This window comes from Serinus canaria, chromosome 14, assembly GCF_022539315.1.
Source record: "Serinus canaria isolate serCan28SL12 chromosome 14, serCan2020, whole genome shotgun sequence".
Taxonomy (NCBI): domain Eukaryota; kingdom Metazoa; phylum Chordata; class Aves; order Passeriformes; family Fringillidae; genus Serinus; species Serinus canaria.
Window position 1 is genome coordinate 2,426,427 of NC_066328.1, and position 23,116 is coordinate 2,449,542.

Below are 23,116 nucleotides of genomic sequence, written 5' to 3' on the forward strand. Positions count from 1 at the left end.
TGGTGAGCAAATGCTGAAGTTATGTGCATATGCCCACTTCCAGTTAGTGTAATTAAGCCAATTTTCCTTTTATTTTTTGTCCTATCTTTTGATTGTTTTCAGTGTATTTTCCTTTGTCCTGCTCCACAGTACTAAATGGTAATTAGTTAATCTGGGTGTTAATTTTCAGATGGCAATGTCTCCTTCCCGAATGCCTCAGCCACAGAACATGATGGGAGCTCATTCCAACAACATGATGGGTCAGGCTCCTACCCAGAACCAATTCCTGCCCCAAAACCAGTTCCCAGCATCCACTGGAGCTATGAATGTGAACAATGTGGGCATGGGTCAGTCAACAGCCCAGGCCGGGGTGGCACAGGTGAGATGGATTCTCTGAGATTTTTTTGTTCTTTATTATTTTGCTCTGATTTATTTACTTTACTTATTTGTTTATTTGTATTTCTGTATCCATTGTTTGATGTAGTCACCCCAACTTTGGGGGATCCTGGGTTACATCTGCCTTCTTCAGAAGCTCTTACATAACTTATCGACATCTGTTAATGGGGGCGCAACGCCCTGCAAGTCCTGATTTAAATCCCTTAAAAATTCATGCTGAGGAGATTTTTAGGGGAAATATCAGAAATCAGTTTATGGGATGCCTATGAACATATGTTTTGTCTCTGTGTGGACCGGAGTAGCTAACTTTAAATGTAAGATTATAATAAAGTGCTGGGGCAAGATCTTCTAAAATTTGTTTTAACTTCTTTGCTTCTGGAGAGAAAATTGTTGGGTTTTTCCTGTAACATTTTCCTGTGCTTATATGCCAAAGTATCTCCTTTTTCAGAGGGAAAGGCTTGTTGTTTAACTCAGAGCCCAAGTAATTTAGGCTAGTTAAAACCTCCAGAGCTCTGAGAGGTTACTTAGATCAGGTTATGAAGGGCTCTGTTGAGTAAAGTTTGGAATATGTTCAGGATGAAATATCTACACTTTCATGGGCCCCTGGCTCAGTTGTTTAACTGCCTTTGTGGTGAACGATTTTTTCCCAATCCATTTAGTTCCATAAAGCTGCCTCTGTAAAGACAGTATAGAAGTGTGTTTTGAAATTGAAAGCTCATCTGCTGGAAATTAACTGATTTGTATTTCTAAGACTAACAGTTACATTTGAGGATGGAGTATTCTTTTTTATCACCAGTCATCTGATGCAATCTTCACTAAAATGTATCACTTAAAGGTTTAAGTACATCCAGAGTACATTATTGTTGCTGCTCTAAAAAACAATTCCCAGATTTTCTGAAGCATCTTGAGCAGTTTAATTAGAATTAAACAGAAAACAAAAAGACTCTTCTTAAGTCTTGCTGTGTCAACACCAGCATTAAATGTGTTGAGCTGCCCTCCAAAGCAGAGCTGCATCAGAGTCCTGGCCTAAAAATGGGTATTTGCTCAAAACCATTTTGTGTCAAAGCCTGACCTTTGCCCAGCTAATGGCACGATTTAGAGGCTGCCTGTGGGTTTCTGTGTCAGTGGCATTGGGAGGATTCCCTCTCTGTGGCAGTGGAATTAATGCAGGACGTGCATGGCACAAGTGGATCTGGGAGCAAGATCCTTGAGAGCTGATGGCAGCAATGACAGAAATCGGAGCAGTCACTTGCAGCAGCAGCAGCCTTTGTGGCTGATCTGCTTGCACTGACAGTATCCTGTCAGAGAAGGCTTCAGGGCTGTGATTGAAGGGATAAGTGTGATTCCAGGCTCTGAAAGACTCTCTCTCTCCCTAGCAGGGGCAGGTTCCCAGTGCTGCTCTTCCCAACTCCATGAACATGCTGGGGCCGCAGAGTGGGCAGCTGCCGTGTCCCCCAGTGACCCAGCCCCCCCTGCACCAGAGCACGCCTCCCGTGTCCTCTGCTGCCGGGATGGCACCGATGCAGCATCCAACCCCCCCGGGAATGACTCCTCCCCAGCCAGCAGCACCCACCCAGCCGTCAACGCCGGTCTCGTCCTCGGGACAAACTCCGACCCCGACGCCGGGCTCTGTTCCCACGGCCACGCAGACCCAGAGCACCCCCACGGGGCAGACTGCGGCCCAGGCCCAGGTGACACCGCAGCCACAGACCCCTGCCCAGCCCCAGTCTGTGCCAACCCCACAGCCAGCCCAGCAGCAGCCAACATCTGTGCAGGCACAGCCACCCGGCACTCCAGTAAGTACCAGCCGGTCCCCTTTGCCTTGTGTCGTGACATGCCACGAGTGTCCCTGTCTGTAGCGCCATGTCCTGAATGTGTAGAGCCCACAGCGGTCAGTAGCAGCTTCTGCTTTAGACCAGGGGGTTGGTTAGAGCTGTGTAAAATGTGTGTGTTCAGATGTTCTCAGACTTGTGTGAAGGAGGGGGGGTTGAATGGCCGGACTGCTCGAAGTAAAATGGGCAGCAGTGTGCAGAAAGATGAGGTGTAACGGGCCTAATGCTCTGTTTGGCCATAATCAGAATCTTCTCTGATCCTGAGATTTGCATAGTGGTTTTTTTCCATTTAAGATACAGCCAGGGCAAATGCACGTTTCAAGGAATGTACAGTGTTTTTACTGGGCAGGTGTTTTCTCTGTAAAAGAAGCCTCTTTGGGGCAGAATTTTTCCTTGGCTTCTCCTCTGTAAAGAAGAGTTATTAAATGTGTAATATCAAAACTTGGCTACAGTGACCTGTATCCATGTTCTGCACTGTTGTAGAATATCATCTCATGTCTCTTTTGTGCTGTTCATTTTTAGTAAAGGAAAATATTTCTATATATGCAGTGTCTTTCTTTTGTACTGTTTTTACAACAGCTATCCCAGGCAGCAGCTAGTATTGATAACAGGGTCCCCACCCCTGCCTCAGTTGCTAGTGCTGATACGAATTCCCAGCAACTAGGACCAGATGCACCAATGCTAGAAAGCAAATCAGAAGTAAAAACTGAAGAAACTGAGCCAGAGACTAGTGAGACACAAGTGGAAGCTAAGACTGAGGTAAATGAGATTCTCTACAGCTTAACTGAAAGCAGTGATAGATATAAAAGCACTTAATGATGTGTCTGACTCGGTGAGCTAAGGGGCGAGAGGAGGGTCGTTACTGCAAAGTAACTCCTGAGGAAAGCCATGGATGGAAAGTGCTTCAACAGTCTCAAACTAATATTTTGATGGCTGAAGTTTGGGTTGTAGATGTAACAGTACCTCTTGTTGCATCCTTTCTTAAGGTGGAGGAGGATTTACAAGGAACTTCACAAATAAAAGAGGAAACAGATGGAACGGAACTGAAGCAGGAGCCGATGGAGATTGAGGAAAAGAAGCCTGAAATTAAAACAGAGGCTAAAGAGGAAGAGGAGAGTGGCACTAATGGAACCACTTCACAATCCACATCACCATCTCAGCCGCGCAAGAAAAGTATGTGTATGAGCACTGAGTTCCCTCGTGTGCTTTGCTTTCACTAACATTTGTTTTCCACAGTCTCAGCTCCTGCTGGGAGGTTTGTTTTACACTTGTGTTTCCAGCACGTGGAGCTCTGGGAGATCAATACTCTGTAACTTAATTTTGAAAGTAGCATTCCTTTAGTGTTACATGAAACAGGTGAGAAAAGCGAGTCACTGTGCCCTTGATCTCAGCAGTGCCTGCCCAGAAGGGCCAAGGCAGTAAGGCAGTGATTGCTGGAGGAATTAAATACATAAATCCCTCCCTGTACATCTTGGGGCTCTTTGAGGAGAGCTCAGTGTAGATTAGAGTGCTTTCAGTAACCAAGGATATCCATTGCTTTTCTTCTCCTCTAAGAGGCTGCACACACCACCTTTATCCTGAGTTTTGTCAGTCACTTTTCTGAGAATCAGGCACTTGAACTCTCCTGACCTTGTGTTCCTCCTAGGCTGGACTGCTGTGAGAGGTTTAACATTTATTTTAGAGTCCTGTGCTTTCAGGACTTGAAAGTTTTCAGTGTAGTGTTCATTTGCTCAGCACTCTCCTAAATGAAGCTGCAGTGTCAGAAGGGATTGAGGTGTGACTGCATCTGTACTCAAGGGAACTGCATGGTGCTGCAGGGTATAGAAATGTTTGGGTGCCTTGTGTTAGTAAGAAATAAATAAGATTATTAAAGCAGAAATATATTTCTCTGCTTGCAGTGCAGGCTTTGTGGCAGGCTGCAAGTTTTCAGACTCAAAAACCTTAGCGGTTTTGAGACCTCTGTTTTGTGGCATCTGCTTTATTGAGGTGATGTTTTCTGTGGTTAGTTTTTAGTTTTCAACCAAAGGGCAGCCTTCAACATGCTGCAAATGTCTAAAAAAATCTACATCTTCTTGATGTGCTTTGGGTTTCATTCGGTTACCAACCATAACCTTTTTGAACAAAATCACTATTAAACACATTTCCCTGCAGATTGATGTTTTCAGCTGGCAGCAGAGTGGGCACCCAAACGAGTGCCCCCTGCAGAACCAACTGGCAGAGCCTTTTCCAATCCAAATGTAACCCAGGGAGTGGGAAAAAAAAGCTTATTAGCATTTCTGAGCCAGTGATATTCCCAGTGGAAGGAGTCACTGCTGCCTGGTAGGAATGTGCTTGCACAGGGAAGGTTCCTGCAGAGTCAGTTCAGGCTGGGTCACCACGTATTCCAATTCCTCCTTTGGTGACACAATTTTATCTTGGAAGCTTTGTCACCCAGTTACTGTGTAGTGCAAAGCACGTGCTGTGTGGGCAGGTACAAGCACAGACAGGAGATTAAAGGGTGGCATTTTCTCACCAAGGAGTTGTTCAATGTTAATTGAGCTTTGGTATTAAAATGCTGAATGAAACCAAGAGGTACTGGCGAGTAATTACTGCCAAGTGTGCTGAAGGGATAGGTGATATTTTAAAACTACTGAAGAGACTGATCAGGAGTTTTGCAGGGGTTGCAGAAGTATTGGGAATTCTTCCTTCTTCCCATGCAGGCACATTCCTGAGGGCCATCCCACAGCAAGCTGGCGCTGCTGGGAAGTGCCATGGACTGTGTGCTACAGCTTAGCAAGCAGAGCCTTTTTTTGCCTTTTTTTGCAAATCCAGTGTGAGCAAGAAAGGGAGGTCGTGGTTCCTTGCCTTGCAGTCTCAAAACCCACTATATTACTCTTCTGGGCAGCTCCTGACACCTTGTAGGTAGCAGCTTTAGTTTGACCTTGAAGATGAGTTTTACTGGTTTCTTCACTTCTTTGTAAGGCACAATTGAAAACTTGCAGGAGCTTGGGTTTGAGGTGTATTTGTGTGTGCTGTCCTTGTAATTTTGAAAATGTCTTCTCTTCCATTATGAATTTTCTCCTTAGTAATCATAAGCAGACTTACCTTTGTTTGAAAAAGGCAAAAAAAATTGTAAAAGGTAGCATTGTACTGTTCTTTGGTAGGTTATACGTCATCGTGAGTCAGGCAAAGATCCCATTTTCTTTTTACCACCCACACATCCAAGACAAAATGGGATAACTGGATGCCAGCTCCTTGCAAAGGTCTTCAAGCTACTGGAGGAGAACTGAGAGCATTTAATTTTGGAAAAAGGAGAGGGGGAAAAACAAAACTTCCTTGTAAAATCCATGTACAGGGAGATGCTATGATCAAATGTGCTGGTATTAGTCATAGTCCTTAGAGACAGAGCAGCTGAAGATGAAGGCAGTGTTTCTGTGTGTTTTAGGTAAAGTAATAAATTGGAACAACAACTGGATTTTCATTTTGATTTTTTTTTTCAAACTTCAAAATGAAAGTGGGTTATAAAATTTATCAGTAGAGATAATTAGGCTTTAAGAAACTTGGCAAAAGTCACACTGGATCTCTGTAGTTTGAGTTTAAAATAAGATTGGATTTACTTTAAAGGATACTGTAGCTTAGTGGTATGTTATTGTAGGAGAAAATTCTAAAAGCAGTGTCAAGCAGGTAGTCAGAATAGATTATTAAAAGGTACTTTTTGACCTTTACATTTCATTAAATGAAATAATTCAGATTATCCCATTATGAACTATCTGAATCAGAGCAGTAGAGAACAGTGTTCCTCATCAATGGAATTTAATATTTATTTCTGTTCTTGAGGATCCCATAATATAATGAGCAAGAGTTGTTTATAAAACTTTGGAAGTCTTTAGTAGGGAAAAGTGCCTGCATGTGTGGTATTGATAAATATGGAAGAGAATTGCCATTTTGTTGGGAGTGAGATTGTGGCAACAGCTGAAGTGATCATACAACCAATGGGGTAGTGTCAGCTTAATTTGTCTTCCCTTTTTTTGTGTGTACTCTTTAAAATCATGGATTTTGATCTCAGTGTCCCAAAAAGCAATTTATATCATACCAAAATACCATTTGAGTGAGCAAAGCAATGATCAGCCTCAAAGGGGTCACTGAGCCCTGTTGATTCAAGTGCTTTTAGCAGAATTAATTGCTCCATTTTATTGGTATTGTTCTCATTTCATCCAGGTAGATAAATATTGGATGCCATCCTGCTTTCCTTAGTTGTCTTTTTTTCTCAATGATAGGCATTCTTCCCTATTTAAAGACACTGTTCCTAAGGAAATAAATGTAATTACACTGCTGAGATGTTCAAAGAGCTCTCCAAGTTATCATTATTTTTCAGAAAATGTATTGCCTTTTTTTGTCCTTGTCAGCCACTCCTGAAAGAATCATGGCTGTTGCCATGCCACTGTTGCCAAGTGGTGGCACAGAAATCTGGAAGTATTAACACTTTCCAAATCAATTACTGACCCATCAGAGCAGGACTGTTTGCACACCGTGGCCAGGAAAATTCCTGTGCCGGCTCTCAGGACATCAGGTCACTCTCTGTGGAGCTGGCTCCTCACCCCTGCCCACTGCAGTGGGTTTTGCTGGAGGAGTCTTGGCTTGGAAATAGCAAGCAAGGTTAGAAGGGAGGGAGGGAAAATTATGCTCAGTCTCTCCTTTGAGGAGAAAAGGTTCATTCGTGTTGAAACAATTGATTTAATTGGATTCTGTGTAAGTTTTGAGGGGTTTTTTAATGCTCCAGAATATGTATCATCATGGGCTAGAGTTGTTCCCATATCCCTGTTTTGGGAATATCTCTGCTGTGATCTGTGTGAATACAAGGCTGTGTTTGCCTCTTCAGGAAAACCCTTTGCAGAGTTTTAGTTAAGGTATTTCTTTGGGGGTTTTTTAGGGGAGTCAGGATAGTAGGAGAAAAGGAAGGCAATTTTGTAACCTTTCTGACTTCCATTACCAGTTTTCAAGCCTGAGGAGCTGCGCCAGGCTCTGATGCCCACCCTGGAGGCTTTGTACCGGCAGGACCCAGAGTCCCTTCCTTTCAGACAGCCTGTGGATCCCCAGCTTCTAGGGATTCCGGTGAGTTGGCATGAAAAAACTCCTGTAAAAATATTTTTCCTTTTTTAAAAAATTATTTATTTATTTTTAAGTAGCCTTCTATTTTTATCTTTGCTCAGGTAAACATTTTCCCTTTTTTTCAACATCTTGAAAAACCTAAAAAAAAAAAAAATTTAAAAATTCAGGTTTTTCACCTTAAAAATGCAAGGTTTTTTGGGGTGTTTTTACAGGATTATTTTGACATTGTGAAGAACCCCATGGATCTGTCGACCATCAAGCGCAAGCTGGACACGGGGCAGTACCAGGAGCCCTGGCAGTACGTGGATGATGTGTGGCTGATGTTCAACAACGCCTGGCTCTACAACCGCAAGACTTCCCGCGTCTACAAGTTTTGCACTAAGCTGGCAGAGGTGTTTGAGCAGGAGATTGACCCAGTCATGCAGTCCCTGGGCTACTGCTGTGGGCGCAAGGTGGGTGTCCCAGTGTGCCAGGGCTGTTGTGCCCAACAGCCCCGCTGCAGTCAGCTCACAAAGCTTCAGCTGGGGGACTTTGTTTTTGAAATAGAAATGCTGAGTGGAAGGGTTGTAGAAAGTTTGGGTTTGTTATAAATATGTTGAGAGCTAAAAAGGTCAATAGCAGCTCTGCCCTTCTGTTATTAGTGTTGTAGTTTTCTCCCTCAGAGGACGCCTTCTTTAGTTATAAGTAATATTACAATAATTCCCTGGTTTCCCATGTCCATAAAGCAGAGGTCAAAGGGCCAGCTGCTTTTGGAGTTGATGATTGTCACCAGATTGAGAGGGCTGTGCTGGTACATTCATAACAGCTGCAAAAGTGTGACAGCCATGGCAGTGTCCTCTGATACCCACAAGCATCAGGTTTGCTTTGTAAACCCCTGCTGAGCAAAATGCCCCATGGTAAAGCTGCTTTTCTGCCTTGTTTTGCAGTATGAGTTCTCTCCCCAGACCTTGTGCTGCTATGGCAAGCAGCTGTGTACCATTCCTCGGGACGCTGCCTACTACAGCTACCAGAACAGGTGAGTCCTTGAACCCAGGATTTCCCTTATTCAGGAAGTCAGATCTCTTTTGATTTCTCTGCACATACAGAGGATGAGGAGGATTTTTAACTTTTACTTCCCTTTGTCAGCTAAGTCAGGGAGTTCTCTTTTTATCCTTCCATGCTGTCCTTTTGCAGGTGACTCTCTGTTTTTCTGTGCTGCAGTGTGAGGCACTCTGTTCCTCAGTGCTTGCTCTTAGCCAGGCTGCCCCATGAAATGCTTCAGCGCAGGTCAAGCTGTCCATGTTTTCCATAAAATGAGGAGCAGGGCTGCAAAAAGGCACTGGGAAATCCTGTGCCTTTTTCTAGGAGAATTGTGAAAATATGCAGGTTTCTTTACAAGTTAGTGCCAGAATTTGCCAAGTAAAGGGTGCAATGATTGATTGCAAGACTTATGTTTCCCCTTTCTAGTCAGTGCTTCATTATATTTGAATTAGCTTGGAAACAGTATTAAAAACTACCCAGAGACTCCATGAGAAGCTGTGAAAATGAAAATTTCTCTCTTTTTTAAATTAATATTATAACTTGGTGTTTCTATTATTATTAATAAACAATTGTTAGATTAATTTTCCATTTAGTGCCTAAATCACCTGTGTTAAAATCACAAAGCAAACTCAAAACTTGGCTTTAATTTTGATTTCTTAGATGATGTGTGTCTTCCCCCCCAATAAAATACACAATGCAAATGGGCTGAGACAAAAGCTTTGTTTTAAATAGGGAAAAGGAAGTTATGAATTGCTTTCCAGAGGCTTGGCAGCCTCTAAGCTTTGCCAGCTGTGAAGTCACAGAACCAATTCAGACTTCCAGCACTTGTATTTCATCTTTTTGGGGCCATCCCTTCTCTCCAAACATGCTCTTGGGAAGCTCTCAGCCTGGAGCAGCACAATGTGGGAGAGGAAAATGTGTCATCCCACCTTGTGTGGGGGACCTTGGGTGGCCTTTGAGAGGCAGAAACTATTGACAGGCAGGAATAAATTCATGAGCTCTCATAAAAGGTTTTATGCAGCCACTGTGGACTCTGAAAAGTCAGGCTGAAGGGAAATAAAGCAATTAAAATGTATTTAAAGAGACACTTCAGTACTGGCATTAGGGAAAAATAACCCATAGCCTTAAATGCTGGTAAAATTTAAAATACTTTTCATGCTATGCATTCTCTATTTGGAAAGAATAGTAACTTCAGATTGAATTGAAGAAGGGCTCGTTCTTCTTTCAAAAGTGCCTTCCCAGTCTAAGTTTGTTTTAAATCACAATTTCCATGGATTTCTATGGATTCACAATTTTCATGGATTATTCCATGGAAGGCAAGGTTGCTCACTAGCAAGAAGTCCAGGATGAGTGGAGCAGAGGGTTCCTAATATTCCACTTTTCTGTCCATTATAAACAGAAAAGTCCATTTAAGTCATATTTTTCTGCTCATCCAGTTGCCTTGAGAAGGGGGTAAGGGTTTGTGGTGTAGGGTGAGCTCAGGAGGAGTGTGAGGTTTTCTGTTTCAGGCCCACTAAATGCAGTGATGAATGATTGGGGCTTTCAGAAAGGTATTTCTAGAGATAACTCACCATCTTGTTAAGTAATAGTCCATTTTGCATGGAAAGCCCCTGTTCATCAGTTCTGAACCACTCAGATTTCCTGGGACAGAGATCTTCAAATCTTAGATGTTCTTAAACAAGGAATCAAGTGAAAAACAAATTCACTGCTTCCAGCAGATCTTTAATTGGTCCAATGTTCTTGAATTTTCCATGTACAGAGCAGGCAAAATGGTGTGCACTTAAAGTCCAGAGTACCACATGACTAAATGACAACTAAGAGTATTTAGGCACCATTGGATAAATGAGCTCAGGCACTACAGTCCAATCATGAAGTTAATTGTTTGGTGTAGAACCCTTCAGATTCAGGCAGAAATTCAGGTTGAAGTGTTCAGAAAATGTGCTGCATGTGTGAATATCCAGTTGAAAAAAGCAAGTGCTGTTTCAGGTCAATGCTGCCATCCAGTTATGAATTCAGAATTGCCTTTGCACTTAATTACAGTGGGGAATTCACCTGTTCATGTGAGATTGAGCATTTTCTGGGCTTTGGTGTTGAACCATAATGTGGCTCTTTAATAAACAGGAGTCCCCTGAACAGTCTGCATTTGAAAAGCTTTCCATGTTTGATGTGTTGCAATAAGTACATTCTTTGGGGTTTCTCTGGCTGCTGTAACTACAATATTGTGTGTTTTTTATGGGTTTTGCTGAATATTTGTGGTGACATACAAAAGGCAGGTCTCTCTTTCTGAGGGTCCACATACCATAATAAGTTACAGCTATTGCTTCACCTTGGTTATTTTATGGACAAATGTTCATGATCTTTAGGTGATTCATTTTCACTGTACTTCAGTTTTTATTTCCTCATTTTAATATCATGGATTAAAGCTCAGAGTGCTTCGAAAGCCCATAAGTTATTCTGAAAATGGATCAGAATTAACCTTTTCTGGGACTGCTTAAATGTAGCAAATTATTAAAAGAAGCCTTGGCCGTGGATTTTTCTGGCTTCACTTTCCTGTATTTGGGTCCTTCTGATTTTCAGTCCTTCCCAATTTGACTCTTAAAATTATGAGCAGCTGTGTTAGTAGGGAAAATAGTGGTGAGGGTTTTTAATTTAAGAAAAATTCAAAGAAGCACATTATAGGAAAAAGAGAAATGAATGATGTGTGAACTCCTGAACCTCTTATGTTTGGATTTTTAAAAAATTCTTAGATACTGTGTTATCAGTTTAGGGATGGGATGTGAGGGGCAAGTGAAGGCAGAGGAAATGAGATAGGCTGTGTCTGTGCCCACTCCTGAAACCCTTCTCTCTAATAACCACAATGAATTTATCATCCCCAATGATAAAGTAGTGGAATACATTTGTTTTTCCCCTGGCCTTGCTGTGTTGCATTCTCAGCTCCCAAAGCTTGGTTTTGCTTTGGAGGATGATGTGTTTAATGCCAGGGGAGTGCCCTAGGAGGAGCAGGGTGCAGGTTCAGAGGGGTTAGGCTGGCAGTGGCTCCATGGCAGTGTCACTGGGTTTGGCTTAACTGGAACCAGCCCTTCCCTTCCTCGCCGGGCTCCTCCTGCCACTGCAGCTCCTGGAGCAGCTGCAGGAGCTTCCAGGCTCCTGAGCTGTGCTGAGGGCACTCAGGGATGGCTGGTGGAGCATCTCCCCTGCCCAGGATGGCCCCAGTGTGTCCCAGCAGGAATTCTGATCCATCCCATGCCATCAGGGCTGTCTCCAGGCCAGCGCAGCCAGGAGCTCTCTGGAGCTGCACTTGAGGTGTCCGGGGTGGCTGAGGGGGCAGAGCTGCCCCATTGCTCAGGCTCCATCCTGGAGTTGTTGGTTCATTGTGCCCCTGGGTCCCCTTGGTGCCTCTGACACTCCCATCCCCACGGCTCTGGTGTCTGAGTACTAAACCTGCCTCGTTCTGTGCTGCCATCGCTGCTTCCACTCTCTCACTCTCCATAAAGCTCCTTTATTTTGATGATCCTTTGTGGCCTTCCTGCATTTTACAGCTGTGGCCTCTCTGTTACCTTTGTTCATGTGTGAATTCATATCTTTTCCAAACATTTAGCCTCCTTTTTTTTTTTTTTTTTTTTATTTTTTTTTATTTTAGTGACCCTGACAACTTTGGTTCCAGTTCATCTGAAACAAACAACCAAAAAAAACCCAAAACAAAACAAAAACCCCACCAAACACACACACCTCCCCCTCCCAAAATCCATGTAACTTTGATGTTATTTTATTTTTTCAAATGCAGATTGTATTTTCATAGAGTTGTATTCCAATTTACTCAGCTTGGTTTGTTAAACTGCAGAATTGGTTTTTGCTGAGTATGACTTGGATTGGCTCTTGGTCTGGTGACCAGAAATTGTACCTAACCTTATGTTCAATTTGTAAAGCTTAATTAATCCCACCTCTTTAATGTACCTGATAAATATATTGTATGTATGTACAATATTTCATGTTGTTCACATATATACATATATTGTATTTATATATATAAATGGCTGGAAACTCTGACCCATAATTGCATTTCTGTTAAATGTTTGTCTAGAGTATGGATTTGGTTTCATTTATATGAAAGAATGTTAGCTGAGCAATTGGTCACATTTAATCTTACAATCAAATTTTGAATTTATTGTTTTTATGGATTTTTTTCAATATCAAGTGTTTCTGCTTTTGCAGTTTCGAGTCACAATCAGTAAATGCTTTCAGCATATTTCCTAATTACTCAAATCTGTAATAAATGTGTCCCTAAAGCTTGTTGACAGGCTCCTTTTTACCCAATCAGTTGCAAGCCTGGAATCAAAGAGTATATTTTTTTTTTCCCTGAGCGATGCAAATCAAATCCAAATTCTGAAATGTGAAGCCTGTACAAAGGTAGCTCTTGGTGGCTGCTGCCCAAGCCCTGCCCAGCTTTGGGAGCTGAGGCCCAGCACTTGTTACAATGTGTGAAATGAGACCGAATGCTAATCTGTGCTTTGCCTTGGCTTTCTGCTCTGTGTTGTCTTGGTGTTTGCGTCTTACCTCTTACGTCTGTGCTGTTTGTTCCCTCCCCTGTTCTCTAATCCTGCCCTCCCCTCCCTCTGTGCCTCCTCATTGTCCACACTGACCCATCAATCAACCAACAACGTCCCCCCTTCCGTCGTGCTCCTGGTGATCTGCCCTGCCCTGGTTGGTGGCTCCGTGCTTGGGTGGCTGTGTTTGTGCTGGACCAGCTCACCCAAATATGGCCTTCTTGCTGACAGGTATCACTTCTGTGAGAAGTGTTTCACTGAAATCCAGGGGGAGAATGTCACCCTGGGTGATGACCCTTCCCAGCCTCAAACGTAAGTCTCTTCCTTTTCTCTGCATCCTGAATTTTGGAGTGGGGCAGGGGAAGGGTGTCCTGGTTTGGGAGTGAAACCCAAACCTGTGGGGGGTATCTGGGGGGAAATGCCTTATTCCTTCTTAGCAGGAGATTTATAGGGACAGGATTCAGAGCTGCTGGGTCTGCCCAGCCCTGCTGCCCATTCTTGGGGTGGCAGACCCTGGGTAATGTGTTTGGAGGGGAGCAGTGGAAGCTGTGTCAATAAATGTCACTAATCCATCCCCTTTTCTAATGGAAAACTTCCATCTAATTCTGGTACCTCACCTTTTGAAGCACAGCTCATGTTTCTAAAACCAAAGGTTTGCCTCTACCCTGGCTGGAAAAATCAGATTTGAGGCTTACAAGCTGGTTTGGAAGGTGACTGCTTTACTGACAGGAGCTTCCCTTGTTCTTTATGATTTTAATTTTATGTGTAGACTTGGATATCTCTTGCTTTTAATTTACACAAAAGGTGAAATGGGAAAAATATTTTCTGTAGCTTAAAATACAATTAACTGAATTGCTTGCTCTGATCAGAAAATAAATATTAAGGGGCTTTCTTCAGACTTGAGGTTTGCTGCAATTCAGCAAAGCATGATATTGTCTGAGCCTCTGATGTGAGGGTGCTACTGAGTTTTCATATTAACTCTTTGTCTCTAGAACCATCTCTAAGGATCAGTTTGAAAAGAAGAAAAACGATACCCTGGATCCAGAGCCGTGAGTACCAGGCTGTTGTTCTCCTTCCCAAAATCTCTCTGCTTCCACTTGTCCTTCAGCCAGCAGGGCAGAAATGGGGCAGGGATTGAAGAACTCTTCTGCACCCCATCCCTGCCCAAACTGCAGAATCCTTCCCTAAAATTCCTGGCACAGCACCCAAGGTTGGTGTCTGATTTGCTGCCCCCGAGGACCACGGGAGCCTCTTCCACAGAGAGTTCCTGGTTCTGGTATTTGGGTAATCCAGGGCTGGGAATGGCCTTCCCTCCTCCAGAGCCTTTCACTCTGCATTCCTGGGGCACTTCTACATTTTCCCCTGCTGGTTCTAAACCCTATTTTTCTCTTCCTGGGTGCTGAGCCCCCCCAAAGGCCAAGGTGTGACCCTGGGGAGCCTCAGGGGATGCCCAGCTGAGCACGGGGTTGCTTTCCCTGCAGTGGGATTTTATCAGCCTGCTCCCTCCATGTTCTCTGGCAGTTTAAGGCACATTTTGATTCCTTTGCTTATCTTTGCAAATTCTAAATAGAGCTTCTCCCCAGCCTGGAAGGGCTGGACTGAGACAGACCCCAGTGCATTTGGCTTCTTCACCTGCCCTGCACCCTGGCCTGGGAAAATCTCTGACAGCTTTCCCATCCAAAAAGAGAATTCTGACATCCAACTTTTTGACCAAAAAACAAAAGATAAAAACAAGGCTACAGCAGAGCCATGCAGGCAAAGACAAGTTAATACATGCTTTTTTGGCAGGGTGGTTCATGAATGACTAGTTCTTACTTTTACAGTAAGTTGAGCAACCATTTATTCAGCTTGCGGTTGTTGCAGCAATTCAGAATTAAATCTGTGGAGGTATTGCTGAGAATTCTGTGAAACTGGGGTTCTGCTTAGAAGAGGATAGAAAAGATCCAGAAAAAAGTTGTGCATGACAGCCCCTCTCAGCTTTTTAAAGCAGCACATTTTACAATTTATATATAGGTATAGATGTATACATATAACTCGCACATGGATTGATAGATGTACATCTGAATCTATTCTGAGTATTTTTTTAAACTTAGATGTAAATTGGACCTGATGAAATTGATTCAGCTCTTAGCAGAGGATTGGCAACTCCTTCTTTCATTCTGAATTCTGGAAAATTACTTACCTAACACCAAAGGTAATTTGCTGCTGGTTTTTTCTCTTCAGGTTTGTTGACTGCAAAGAATGTGGTCGGAAGATGCACCAGATTTGTGTGTTACATTATGATATTATTTGGCCTTCAGGGTAAGAGATGTTTGTTAGTTTTTTACCCCTTGTACAATGAGACTGATGTAGTTTATGTAATTAAAGACTTTCTGCCTTTGTTCTTTAATATGTGGGCACAACTTTTTAAAGAACTGGGTACAAATGGACAAAGATTTCTAAATAAAATACTTTTCTTGTGTGTTTGGGGGTCTCAGTTCAGTATATTCAGATGGAGATGTATATATTCATCCACACAGATTTGTGTGGTTTCTTTGTAGCTCTTAACCAAGGGCAGCTGGCTGGAGGGGAGTTTGTGTGCACAGAACACAAATGCAGGTGTAACTGCTTGGCAGAGTTAAACCAGCTTTAAATCCCTCAAAAATGGAGGGAAATAAGCTGTTCAAAGCCAGGAAAAAATATCTTGTACTCTGACATTTAAATTACATGTTCAAACATTGGGTTTGTGCTCACCAATAATGGGTTTCTGCTAAATTTTTGGCTTTTTTTTTTCCCTCAATAGGTTTGTCTGTGATAATTGTCTGAAGAAAACTGGTAGAACACGCAAAGAAAACAAATTCAGTGCTAAAAGTGAGTTTGGTATTCCTGTTTTTATCTTCATCTTCTCCCTGCCACCCCTAATGGGTTTTTGATTGAGACTTTGTGTTGTCATGACAGACAGCACAGGAACATTTGCAAAATGGGGAGCAGCACAGCCCGAGGCTGTTGGAATTTTAATCAACATTTGAAAGCCCTGCTGTTTATGTGTTTGTGGTCAGTCTTGTTGCTTCTTGGTGTGTTTGACATCTTTGTCATTGTTTTCTAGGGTTAAAAGCAAACAGGGACAAATAGACCAGGAGGAGCACAGGGCTGTGTGTGCTTCACTGGCTGCATTCAGCCAGGGCTCCATGGAGGCTTGTGGCTGTAGTGACATGATTGTCACCTCTGTGCCCTTCCCACAACCTGTAGGAACCAATTGTGCTGCAATGCAGGTGCTGCTGCCAAGCACCCACATGTGGGAAGAGCTTTTCTTGCCTCCAGAACAGTGGTGGGGTGAGAAGTGAGTCACTCCTTGCCCTGGGTGCTCTTGGCAGTGCCATTGCCATGGCCTGCTAGAAATGGGCCCTGAAGAGAGGCCCAGGAGGTGCCAGCTCAGACTGGCTCAGGCTCCAGAGTCCTTACACAGGGAACATAACTGGGACATTTTTATTCATCCAGGTCAGGTGGGGCAAAAGAAGGGGCTGGTGTTGGAAATGCAGAGTCAGTGCAGAGGGCAGGAAAATCAAGTGAGTGTGGACACCAGGGGGGTGATTCAGGCACTTGAACAAGCAGAACTTGCAGGGACATTTCATTCCTCCCTTGATTCCTTCCTTGATCCTTAGAAGTTCTGGGCATTACTGGGTGATGTTGGGCCTGCAGACTTCCAAGCTGGGCTGAAGGAAAGGGTTTGCATTAAAGATGTGACTTCTTGAGAACTTCACATGTGGAGGGGGTGATTTGCAGATGATGATGTTGTGTGAGCCATGGTGGGTTCCAGCCATCAGAGCAGTCTCTGGAGTAACCTGCTGCACTCAAGAGAGTTGTGTTAAAGAGGCCTAAATTAGCCTCATTAAAGACAGATTAAAATTGGAGGAGAACATGAATAAAATGATGAAATCCAACTGTGGTGTTAGACACCCATTTTAAATGGAGTCTCTTCTGTTCTGTGCTGACTTTCCAGCATGTATTGATGTAAATTTCCTCAAAATAAGTGTGTGATTCCCTGGATTCCTGCAGTTGTTCTGTGGCTCTGGTTAAAGTTTGATAACCAGCCATGTAGTTCAAGGTAGCTATTCCGTTCTGGGCAGGGAAATAATGGTGCTTTTTTTCCTCTCCTCCCTGTCCTTCTCCTTTCCCTGCTGTTTGTCTTTCTCCCCTGGGGATCTGAGTCCTGCTGCCAGCTGTAACCCACTGGTGGGCTCACCTCTGGAGATCAGCTTTCTTCAGCACTGCTCTGGTGGGAATGCAAGAGCAGGGAAGGGAAGGGAAAGTCTGTTCTTGTCATCAAAACCTTGGTGCTGCTGCTGACCTGAAAACAAACTTGAGCCGTGAAAGTTTTGAAACATGAACATGTTCTGTCTTCTTAAAAAACCATTTCCTGCCCAAGCTGCCATCAATATTTCTCCACTCTCTCAAGCACAATAGCACAACTGCTGATAACCAAGACAGCACATCCCTCAGCTCCTGTGGAACATTCATGTTCCTAATGTACAGTCAGTAAAATTGGTTATTGTCACTGATAGCCTGCCAGATATAACCAGAGTGCAGCTGGGTTTGCTGGAAAATCCTGAACTTCTGAAGTATTTCTTTTGCTGAGAAAATCTATAAATATTACCTCACCAGTAGCCAGTGCAGAGAGGTTCAAAGACCAAAGATACCCTGACAAAAGCCACCCCAAGTAGTTTCCTGACAAGAAGTCACAAGGAGGAGTTGGAGTTTCTTCCTCTCTGTCCAATTACTCACCACTAACAAAGGTCTGGCTGCTGCTGCTGTCACAGACCTGTGCTGGAGGTTTCTCCTCAGCAGCTTGGGTGCCTTTTTCCAGGTTTGCACTGCAGTTTTCACTGAGCTTTGAGCTTTTGTTAGAGGTGGATATGTGAGAAGTGTCCAAGAACTGAAATCCAACAGCTTTCCAAAACAACTTTCACTCACATTCTAAGAGATCAAAATGTGCAATTTTTAGATCCTTTGCTTACAGTACATGTAATTTTAATGCTGCCTATTTCTTTTATCTCCTTACCTGGTCTTTTTGGATTTGTTGGTTTCCAAGCTTTAATGCATAAGGAAGGAAGAAGATATTCCTTGGTTGCTTAGCATTGGGAAGATGAAAAGATGCAAACACAACAAGACAGTAGGGTTAACTCCAGTGGCTTTCTGAAAATGTTCCCACTCATCAGCTGAAATATGGAGCCCTTTCTTCTTTTCCTGTTTGCCTTCAGAGAAATGAACAGAACAAAACAATTCCCCCATAAAGAATTTGTGAATTCCTTTAGAGTCATCCCCCTGCTGTTGCATTTGGAAAGGCCAATAGAGAGTCTTGGAGTGGGAGATCCTGGGAAAGGCTCAGTGTGTTGGAATGGGTAAAGAACGTGGTGGTTTTACTTCAACCTGCCTTTACATTTCTCTTTTTAGTTTAAATTATTAATGACTCCCAGGTAAATGATATTTAGACTGTGTTGTGCTGGTCATGACCACAGAATGTCACTGGACAAGGGGACAAGCTGAAAGATGCAAATCAAGATTGCTGCCTTTGGCAATTTCTGTAAATTGATTGTAATTAAACTGCTAAGAGGGCAGGGCTGGATGGGATATTGGGAAGGAATTGTTCCCTGGCAGGGTGGGCAGGCCCTGGCACAGGGTGCCCAGAGCAATTGGGGCTGCCCCTGGATCCCTGGCAGTGCCCAAGGCCAGGATGGGCAGGACTTGGAGCAACCTGAAATGGTGGAAGGTGTCCCTGCCCATGGCAGGGGTGGAACTGGATGGGCTTTAAGGTCCTTTCCAACCCAAACCATTCCATGATTCTATAAAATAAAATTTTAAGTGTATAAATCCCCATGAAAGTGAAATAGTCTTTTGAGTGTATGAGTTTTTTTCCCCAGTATTGGAGCCTGAAGGAATTTTTAGCACAGATATTTCACTGCAGAATTCTGTGTGCAGGCTCAGAGTCAAGGAGGAACCAAGGGCCTTGTGTCAGGAGCCAAATATCAACTGAAAACTCAAGTAACAGAGAGCAGAAAATTAAATGTATTTTATTAAAATAAGCATCTGTAGATTACAGCATTACTTTGGAAAATATAGCAGATTGACCATAAAGTGAAGTAGAAATGAGTGGTAAAATAAGTGCAGCAGGATAAGAGAAACAGTCATAAATCTTCAAGTCAAAACAGTGAGGTCCTTCTGCTTTTTTAATTTAACCCAAAGTCATCACAATCTCTGTAATTTGTTGGGGATTTATTTGAAAACCATCACATCCTGTAGGACCACAAACCCAGCTCCCCACAAAAGCCAATTGTGAATGTAAAGATGGAGTGAGGGCATCTGGACAATCTGTGGACTTGAACTCCCCAAGACCTCCATCTCTGGGCAGGAACTATTTAACCTTGATGTGCAGATTGCTGCAACTGCAGTCCAAAAGCTCTCTTGAAAAGAAAAGCAAAAGCAATGAAATCTCCCTTGAAGTCAAAAGGCTTTTCATTTCTGTTGATTTGCTTTGCTTTGCTTGAAAAGGTGTGGCATGGAGCCAGATCTGTGAAGTGATGTAATCTCTGTCAGGCAGCCAGCGTGGGGCTGGGAGGAGAAAACATTGGCAGGGCTCATAAAATAAGGCTGAAATTGAAAAATGCTACGTCAAGCTGCCTTTGTTAGCTCACTCACAGGGTAACTGTGGCTCTCCAGTGGGTTCAGCTGCCACAGTGGGCTGTGGAAAGCAGGGGGAAAAGCAGGGATGGGTTTGCATCTCTTCATTTTGACTGTATAAACCAAACCATCCAATTTTCACATGGAGGTAAAACAAAAGGGAAAAAATAACAACTTCCATCCAGAGGAGGAAGCTGCAAGAGCCCTGGAGCACAGCACCAGCCTGCCCTGAGCAGCTGCAGTGTTGACATATGCATGGTGTGTTCTCCCCTTGCCTTGCAGGGCTGCAGACCACACGTTTGGGGAACCATTTGGAAGACAGAGTGAACAAATTCCTGCGGCGCCAGAACCATCCTGAGGCTGGAGAGGTCTTTGTCAGAGTGGTAGCAAGCTCAGATAAGACAGTAGAAGTTAAACCAGGAATGAAATCCAGGTTAGTCCTGTGCACTATAACGAATGCAATCCTTTTATTTATTTTATTTTGAAGCCTCCATGGGGGGCTGTTGTAAAATTGTGCCAATTAGCCCTTAATGCCTTTGCACGTTTTTGAAATTTGGGCTTGTTTAGGATTATGAAAGGTTAAAAAATGTAAAGGAAGTGATTGTTTTGGGGACAGTGGGGACATCCTTGCTTATAATACTGGGACTTTGTGTCACTCCATCTTGACAGTGACCACATTTTGGTTACAGAATTCATCGTTTAGTTTGGAGCAGTTGCTGAGTTCTGTTCCTTACCCTTCCTTCATTTTGTCGTGTTTTTAGAAACATTTCAGCTTTCAGGAGTAATTTTTAATTTGCTTCATTATAAATGAAGCAAATTAAATGAAAAGCTTAAAATTAAATGGAGCAAATTATAAATGAAAAGCTTAAAAGCTTTAATCTGTGAAGTATTTTGGGTTAAATTCATAAAAACTGTGTTTATGTGACATCACTTCATACTAATGCATCACATTTTCTGCTCTGTAGCCTATTTAAAGGCTTGTGGTCTCTGAGGATATTCATGTACTCAATGCTGGCCTGTTCAGCCCCGTATTCTATATGGAAACAGTCTTTCCATGAATTTACAGGAACAGAACTCCCTGTTTTACTACAGCTCTGATCTGACCCCATTTAACTCCTGCCTAAAAGTCACAGAATGATGAGGTTGGAAGAGACCTCTAAGATCATTGAGTTCAACCTGTGCCCTCACACCTCAACCAGACTCTAGCACCCAGTGCCATGTCCAATCTTTTTTTAAACACATCCAGAGATGGTGATTCTACCACCTCCCTGGGAAGAGCATTCCAGTGCTTTATTATTCTTTTGGTGAAAAATTTTTTCCTAATATCCAACCTGTACCTTCCCTGCCGTAGCTGGAGACTGTGTCCTCTGGCTCTGTCAGAGACCAACCCCACCTGGCTACAGCCTCCCTTCAGGAAGGTATAGAGAGCAATAAGGGCACCTCTGAGCCTCCTCTTCTCCAGGCTGAGCACCCCCAGCTCCTTCAAACCTTCCTCAGTGTTCCTAAGGAGTTCAAAATAAGATTGACAAAAATCCCCTCCTTCTGGTAGGACACTGCTTTAATAACTGGCATTTTCTTTGTGTTTTTTTCTCCTGCTGCCCTGTCCTGCAGATTTGTGGACTCTGGTGAGATGTCAGAATCCTTCCCTTACCGTACCAAAGCTCTGTTTGCGTTTGAGGAGATCGATGGTGTGGACGTTTGTTTCTTTGGGATGCACGTGCAGGAGTACGGCTCGGACTGCCCCCCTCCCAACACCAGGTACCTCCCTGGCACCCTCCCTGAGCCTGGCACTCACTGCATACACTGGGCACCTGCATTTCAGCTCTGGGCCACAAATCCATCCTGCTCTAGGACTGCAGATGGGAAAGACAAATAGCAAAAAGTGGAATTTATTAGGATAATGGAATTTATTAGGATATTATACTTATCCTAATTATCAACTCACAAAACCTCCTACATCCACCAAAATAATAATTTTTTTTAAAATTACAAAATGTACAATTATAACAAACAAAAATGTTACATTTTTTGCATTCTGCTTTAATTTTGCCTCTTGATGTATATTCTTGCTGTGTGTGCTTCACTGGCTGTATTCAGCCAGGTCTCCATGGGGGGTTGTGGCTGTAGTGACATGATTGTCACCTCTGTGCCCTTCCCACAACCTGTAGGAACCAATTGTGCTGCAGTGCAGGTGCTGCTGCCAAGCTCCAAAGTGTGGGAAGAGCTAAAGAAATACAGCTTCTCTTTTGCTTCTGAGGACTCTTTACTCCACATTATAGCAATGATGCATTAAAGCCCCATCAGCATTTATCTGTCTTTCTGCACGTTCACCTAGCTCAGAAGGCAGCTGTCAGTAGCAGAGCAGTGTTCAGGCAGCCCTGAGTGTGTCCCTCTGTCCCTGCAGGCGGGTGTACATCTCCTACCTGGACAGCATCCACTTCTTCCGGCCGCGCTGCCTGCGCACGGCCGTGTACCACGAGATCCTCATCGGCTACCTGGAGTACGTCAAGAAACTCGGGTGAGTGACAGCTGCCAGGCTAAGGAACCTGGGCCTGCAGGGGATTTGCACTTGGGGTGGTCTCTGTTTCCTTCTGACATCTCTTGTGGAGAGAGAAACTGGGATTTTGTCACTCAGGTGGTTTTTGTTGTTGGATGATGTCACGCTAGGCCGGACGTGACACACACACGATCAGGGTCCAAGAAGAAAAAAGTTCTTTATTCTGCTGTTCTCCAGCTGATAAACTCTTAACAAAGTGTGGTCTTAAGTCATTAACTACGTCACAATGACTTATTATATTCATTGGTGCAAAGCAATTAGCGTCAGTATAATTGGCAAAAGTTTTACAGAAGTTTAATAAGATTGCATACACATCTACTTATGCACACAGCCTAGCTTACAGAGATTATCATGTGTCTTTTCTGATCTGTTTTCATGCTGACAGCCTTGTCTTCTTCCTTGCTGTGGATACACTCAAAAATCAACAATTGTTATTTCTTCTATTAACTCAGCTTTGCTTGCAGGCCAGCTGTCCCTCCATAGGATTCCTAAACTGACAGCACATCATTCATTTGGTCAGAGGTTCACTTGATGTTTAAGCTTCATTACTATAGCCCTGACCTTATCCCTTGTCAAATTACAGGTTATTCCCTCAGCATCTTTGCTACAAAGAAAAAAATCTTAAAAATTTCAAAACTAAAGCCAGAGGTCTGGATTTATAATGAGGTTTGAGTTACCTTTCTCTGGGAGTCACAGATGTTGTTTGTTGTGTGTGACACAGGTATGTGACAGGGCACATCTGGGCCTGTCCCCCCAGTGAAGGAGATGATTACATCTTTCATTGCCACCCACCTGACCAGAAAATTCCCAAACCCAAACGTTTGCAAGAATGGTATAAGAAGATGCTGGACAAGGCATTTGCTGAGAGAATCATTCATGACTACAAGGTTTGTTACTGTTTAATTTCTGATTTAATTCTTATATTGTTCTCATTTGAAGGGAGCTACTCTTGTTTCATAACACCTGAAAAGTGGAGTAATGTTGTACAAGGGGTTTATTCTCAACCAGTGTCTTCATTTTCTTAGATTTTCTTGAGGTTCTGCCTT

The 23,116-nt window shown here is 43.2% G+C and overlaps 1 protein-coding gene across 5 annotated transcripts in view; it reads left to right on the top strand.

Moving 5' to 3' along the window:
* Positions 1 to 23,116, top strand: part of CREBBP (CREB binding protein) — a 96,605-nt gene that overhangs the window by 62,995 nt on the left and 10,494 nt on the right. For 3 of the 5 annotated variants that reach the window (XM_018916134.3, XM_030229485.2, XM_030229486.2), the window contains 15 exons: positions 170 to 358; positions 1,752 to 2,171; positions 2,787 to 2,966; positions 3,194 to 3,380; positions 7,180 to 7,298; positions 7,508 to 7,747; positions 8,222 to 8,310; positions 13,091 to 13,171; positions 13,852 to 13,908; positions 15,083 to 15,160; positions 15,642 to 15,709; positions 19,796 to 19,946; positions 21,125 to 21,271; positions 21,918 to 22,031; positions 22,792 to 22,957. In XM_018916134.3, coding sequence (XP_018771679.1) covers positions 170 to 358; positions 1,752 to 2,171; positions 2,787 to 2,966; positions 3,194 to 3,380; positions 7,180 to 7,298; positions 7,508 to 7,747; positions 8,222 to 8,310; positions 13,091 to 13,171; positions 13,852 to 13,908; positions 15,083 to 15,160; positions 15,642 to 15,709; positions 19,796 to 19,946; positions 21,125 to 21,271; positions 21,918 to 22,031; positions 22,792 to 22,957 — 2,286 coding nt within the window. The remainder of the gene's footprint in view (positions 1 to 169; positions 359 to 1,751; positions 2,172 to 2,786; positions 2,967 to 3,193; positions 3,381 to 7,179; positions 7,299 to 7,507; positions 7,748 to 8,221; positions 8,311 to 13,090; positions 13,172 to 13,851; positions 13,909 to 15,082; positions 15,161 to 15,641; positions 15,710 to 19,795; positions 19,947 to 21,124; positions 21,272 to 21,917; positions 22,032 to 22,791; positions 22,958 to 23,116) is intronic. The other 2 variants (XM_009091982.4, XM_030229487.2) reach the window with 2 other exon arrangements.